Source organism: Hyperolius riggenbachi, chromosome 1 (genome assembly GCF_040937935.1).
Source record: "Hyperolius riggenbachi isolate aHypRig1 chromosome 1, aHypRig1.pri, whole genome shotgun sequence".
Taxonomy (NCBI): Eukaryota; Metazoa; Chordata; class Amphibia; order Anura; family Hyperoliidae; genus Hyperolius; species Hyperolius riggenbachi.
This window is the reverse complement of record NC_090646.1, coordinates 404234859-404240858: the sequence shown is the minus strand read 5'-3', so window position 1 is coordinate 404240858 and position 6000 is coordinate 404234859. Positions and strand designations below refer to the sequence as shown.

The 6000-nt window shown below is 35.7% G+C and overlaps 1 protein-coding gene across 39 annotated transcripts in view; it reads right to left on the bottom strand.

Annotated features, from left to right (window-relative positions):
* Nucleotides 1–1708: 1708 nt before the first annotated feature.
* PTPRD (protein tyrosine phosphatase receptor type D) overlaps nucleotides 1709–6000 on the bottom strand; it is a 382778-nt gene continuing 378486 nt past the window's right edge. For all 39 annotated transcript variants that reach the window (XM_068235008.1, XM_068235101.1, XM_068235030.1 and 36 more), the window contains one exon: nucleotides 1709–5356. In XM_068235008.1, coding sequence (XP_068091109.1) covers nucleotides 5288–5356 — 69 coding nt within the window. In that variant the 3' untranslated portion in view covers nucleotides 1709–5287. The remainder of the gene's footprint in view (nucleotides 5357–6000) is intronic.

Here is a 6000-nt window from a genome sequence, read left to right as displayed (position 1 = left end):
ACATACAAATAAGAAGTATGTTTCTTCAGGAGTAAATTGAGCCATAAATTACTTTTCTCCAAAGTTGCTGTCACTTAGTAGTAGAAACCTGACAGAACCAAAAGTTTTTTGACTAGCCCATCACCTCATGGGGGGCTCTCAGGGTTTTCTTTATTTTCAAAAGCACTTAGTGAATGGAAGTTGCTCCATCCAACTGCCCAAAAAGTGTATGGTGAGCAGGGAGGCTGGCCAGCATCTTTGTATAAATCTTTTTCGGGGAGTGTATTTCTAAAGAATAAAGGCCATGCTGAGAATCCCTTCTGGAGAGATGGACTAGCCCAAAACCTGTCGGTCAGATTTATACTACCTACTGTAAGTGACCAGTGATGGCTCGAACATCAAATTTTCGGTTTGCGAACTTCGAACATGAATTTCTGTAAAAGTTTGTAAACAGGCAAATCTGGCAAACCGCCATAGACTTCAATGGGCAGGCTAATTTTAAAACCTATAGGGACTGCTTCCAGCCTCAAAAGTGATAGAAAAGTTGTTTCAAGGGGCCTAACACCTGGACCGTGGCATGCCGGAGGGGGATCCATGGCAAAAGTCCCACCAAAAGTTACACAGTTGATGCAGAGTCGAGTTTTAATCTCTAAAGGGGAAAAATCACAGTAAATTCTTAAATTTGTGGAATTAAGTGCTTTAAAACAGCCACTGTACGTACACAGTGATAAGGTAGTGTAAGGGTTAGACCCGGTTTACACTGACAGACAAAATGCCACACCACAAACAACCGCAAAGAGCTATAGTTATAACATCAGGTGAGCAAATCATTGTTTTCGCTAGTTGACACCTTCAGGACATAAATGTTAGTCCTCACAGTGGCAATCTTTGTGTAGTGGCCACCATGCTTGTGCACATGTTTGTGGGAGTGCAGGCGATCACAGTTTTCCAGCCTCTATGGACAGGCTGAGGTAGCTCATTGACATTTAAGTGACAAAAAAACCCCCACTGATTCTGCACTGAGGCCTTATACAGGGGGCAGTAGTGGATACTAGATGCCAATAGTGGTGGTGAAGGATTATTGAGTTTTGGTCGGTGCACTACTAGGACCAGCAGACCTTTCTCAAACGTGCACTGGATACAGAACAGCAATACAATAGCAAGAAAAACAATGTACCAGCCCTAAGAAGGGCTTAGCTGTTCAGGACACTGTGGTAGCAACAAGAATCTGCACTGAGGACACAGAACACAGGCCTACCTAACATCTCCCTGTCAGCAGCACACTTTCCCTGATCTGCCTAGCACAGAAGCCAAAAACAGACTGCAAAATGGCTGCTGTGCTGGCTTTCTGATAGGTGGGGGGCGGTCCAGGTGGGAGGGATAACTGATTGACTGCCAGTCTGCTGCCTCTGGGGTGAGGGGTCAATTTTTGGTTCCATTATAATGTATGGGGCAGATTGAAAATGCCAAGTGTCTGCCTGCTGATGCAAACCCTACTTGTTTGCTACAAACTATTCACAGGGCAAACAGTTCGGGCCATCTCTATGAGTGACAGCAAAATAAGAGAAAAGTAATTTATGTCTCTTTTGACTCTGGAAGAAAAGTGCTTATTATATTAATGGAGTAAAAAATGGACAAAAATGACAAAAGGATCTGCAAATATACTATTACATTGGTCTACCCCTGTTTGTAACCAGGCAGAATGAGATTAAAAAACGATAACCAGGACTGCATAACACTGACATTTTTATTAGAATTCATTTGTAACAAATGGAACTTGTCAGCAAAGAACTGATTTTCAGACAGACTTCTCTCGCCACCGATGTAACGAAGTAAGAAAATAAAAAGCACGCCTTTCATCTTGTAAAACATTTACGCGTACTACTAAGTAGAGGTAATTGTATTTTTAACAAGCCATTTTACAAGTTTATTTTTATAACTTTTCAGTCTATGCATCCAAAATGAGAGCAAAGAACACAAGCTTGAATGGCAAAGCCACAAAACATATGTAAAAGGTGGAAACATCAGACTTTCTTCGAATGTTTTGGGGTATTTGAAGGAAAAGTAGTTTTGTTAGCAAGGCTTGCCATCAAAATGGAAATAAAGGGAGAAAATAAATCTGCACTTTTCTCAACACTAAACCATATTTTTTGTTTGTGTTGTTTTATTTACATAGATGTGGATTCCATAGCAGATTTTATTATTATTAATATCATTGTGTTGCTGCTAAAAGATGGGTTCAAGTAAGAACATTACTGCGTGTAGAATCAATAGGGCAGTGCATAGTACAAAGTTTTAGAAAGTGCAATTCTCCCCAAAGGGCCAATATCCAAGTCCTTGTCATCTCTAACACAAACCAAGCTTAAAAACCAAAAAAAAAAGGGAAAGAAAAGAAGAAATAGAGAGCTAACATGAGGGTCTATACAAATTGTTTATGTCTCTTTTTCTCAATGTAACTAATTACAAAATTATACATAACTATACTAATATAGGTAAATAATAGCACCGTACCAATAATGCTTAATAACTGCATTTTCTGCTTTTGATGTATTGTGCAGATAAAGTTTTTTTCTTTTTCTTTTTTTAATAATAAAGTACCATGATAATACAGACAATACACAGAAAGTGGAATGCACATCAATGATTGTAACTAAATCTACATTAATTAAATAGAAGAGAATGGGTTTATGCAAATGGTTATTTTCTTTAATACAATGCTCTAAAACATTTAATTCTGTTGTCTTGACTATAAAAATATGATATATGCAGTAACAGATATTATCAGAGATGACATAAATTCTATTAATAATAGCAGTTGGTTAACAAACACATTTAGAACAATGCCATGTAGATTGAATACTGCTCAGATGAGAACAAAAATAATAATAAAGATACCCCAAGAAAAGCACATTCTTTTTATGTTGTTTTGATATATGTCTTTGATTCCGAGGTAGCCTTTCATTATTATTAACAATTACAAAAGTGCTATGACACAACCTTTCACAAAGGCTATTGAAAAAAGTGTTTGGAAAAAAATAAAAGCAAACAGCACAGAATGGGCCCAGAAATATGAACATAACCAACTCTTCCTTTCCATTGATTTATGAATTGCTTATTTTACAGAGACGATGAATGCCAGACAGTTGTCTTTAAAAAAGCAAAAACAAAAAAAAGTGGCAACTTAATGGCATGACAAACTTCATTTTAAGAAGTTTCTTCAATAAAGTGCCTAGTTGTGCTGTTCAAATGGCAAGTCTCAATTCAAAATGCACTCCAAAAACATCCAAAGCCTTCATGCAGTGGAAGCAGCCATCATGTTTGATGAACCTCCAATTATAAAGCAAAACCTTAGTATGGACAGTGCAGCCAATTGATTCACTAATACCTTGTGCCATCATAAAGGCATTCTTAATAACATCTCACCTTCCAGTTTGCCAGATTCTATTGATGGGCTACAAAATCACACACATCATTTTAACTCAGAAAATGGGTGTGTCTCCACTATATGTAGGTAGCAGCTGAATTTGTGTATCTGAAGATTACAAGGCTTGTAAGGATAATGAACTTTAGCTAGTACATAAGTGCTAATAAGAATAATTATGAATCTGCTGCATACTGCTCTCAGTAACAAAAAAGGCATGAATATGACATAAAAGCAGTAATTTAAAAAAAACGTATTTATCAAAGAAAAGAAACATAAACATATTGTGGGAAAGCAGGTTGAAAAAGCCAAAAAAATTAACAGGCTTAAAAAGCATTAAATATAAGGCACTCTAAATGCAAAAAGCAAAAAAAATTTAAAAGCATATTAAATCTGCCGTGAAGCAAAACCTACATTATTTCCAAGCAGAGCAGTATTTTTTGGCTTTGCCCTTGAGTGATACTTTGTGTTTTTTTTTTGTTTTTTTTTACATATTTTACAAATGACATTTTTAATTATATATAACACACAATAAATGATTGGATACAATTTTTATGAAAACCCTTTCATATATCTTATAATACAACATGTTTCCCTCCCTTAAACACTGATCTTTCTTGCATGCACATATCCTGTATATTATACAAGATGGTTCATTATTGCACTAAAGTGTTAAAAATACAGAGCGCCTTCATAAAATACATACATTGGTAAGCACATGGAAATGTGTGTCTATATATTTGGGCCATTAACGTAGAATATCACTGATGTGCATTCCTCATTTCTTTGCAAGTAAAAACCAAAAGTAACACATACTGGAAATGCAACCTTCAGGTTAATAACGAGATGGTGTTATGGTTTGTAAAAAATATTCCCACTGGTTAACAAAACTAAAAACATGGAAGAACAGATAGATGCGTGTATATATAGCTATATATACTGTATATATACTTTTATATATAATCATGTTTACAGCAGCTTTATACTTTGCGACTCCCTGTTGATTCCAAACAAGATGAAAAAATAGCTTGTCTTTAACTCGTTGCAAAAAAATAGATATATTAAAATGTCATAAAGTAACTGGAAATGAAGAGTGTGATTAAAAAAAAGGGATGATTAAATGTGAGGGCTGCACAACACTGTGCATTATGTTAAATGTTTTAAGTGTCTCTAAAGAGAATTATTACGTTTAACAGTTCTACCGCATAAAAAAAATACAATTCTTGATTGAAAATTAACAGTTATGCAATGTTTTATTCACTTCCTTATAAACTGTTTGTTAAAAAAAAAAAGAAAATGAAAAGAAAGTTTACACAGTTAATAATGAAGCACAAGTCAGCAGTATCTTTACAATACTAAAAAACTAAATAAATGACTTTGATTTTCTTTAGACGCTTCCCACCCACTTGTTTTACTAATGTGTTATCATGATTGTTGATGGAGAGAAGGGTCGATATCACTGCAAAGATTGCATTTGTCTTAGGAAGGCGAAGCCGACGTGTTTAACATCCTGCTGTTGTATTCCTAAGCGTCATCTTTGAACACTCATGCAGTCCTGGACAAGATAATGAATGCTTGCAGTTTTCATGTCTTTCCTTCATTGCCAGCTGATTCCTTGAGACATGTTGGTGAAATGAATCCTTCAGCTGTCTCACCAGTCTGGATTTATATTCTTTGCTTAGGTTATTTAACTGCGTAGTCTTGGTCCACCCAAAAAAAATAGTTTGTATTTTTCTATTTTTAATTGTATGTTTGTAATGTTCCAATTATTGTAATTGGTCTTTACCTAGGAGTTAACAAATACTTCCCAAGCACACTTTATGGCTCAGAGGAGGCTCTCTGGATCTTGAAGGGCCTGCAGGTGAATTCCAGCATGGGCCAAAACTTCTACGTTGCATAGTGATCAAAGCTGCCCAAATATTCAAGTCCCGCTCGATAGCAGAACTGATACTGGTCCTGGAAAAAATAAAATAAAATCCCACTTACTTTTAAGTACAAGATATAAAAGTAAATCAGGTAGTAAGTTTAATAAGTTGTGTAGATAAACTTAAATAACGCCTGAAGTGAGAGGGTTGTGGAGGCTGCCATATTTATATGCTTTTAAAAATACTAGTTGCCTGGCAGCCCTGCTGATCTTTTTGGCATTAGTAGAGTCTGAATCACACACCTGAAACAAGCTTGTGGCTAATCTAGTCAAACGTCATTCAACTGATCTGCATGCTTGTTCAGGGTCTTTGGCTAAAAGTATTAGAGGCAGAGGATTAGCAAAACAGCCAGGTAATTTGCATTGTTTAAAGGAAAATAAGTATGGTAGCATCCACTTCACGTGTCTTTTAAACAAAATACATTTAGAAGCTAAAATTAAATGTTATCACAAAACTGGAATTTTTTTTGTCACAAATAACAGTACAGTGTAGTAAGTTGAAGTGTTAATTTACTAAAAAGCAATGTCTAAGTCAGCATGTTTGCCATAAATTGTGACTTAAAAAAATGTGCTCTGTGACTGCCATTGAAGTCAATTGTGGCCTCTTTTGTCTCTCAAATGTCTATACACCACTTCTCAGTCAATGTGACAGTATACCAATGAAAGTGGCCATATA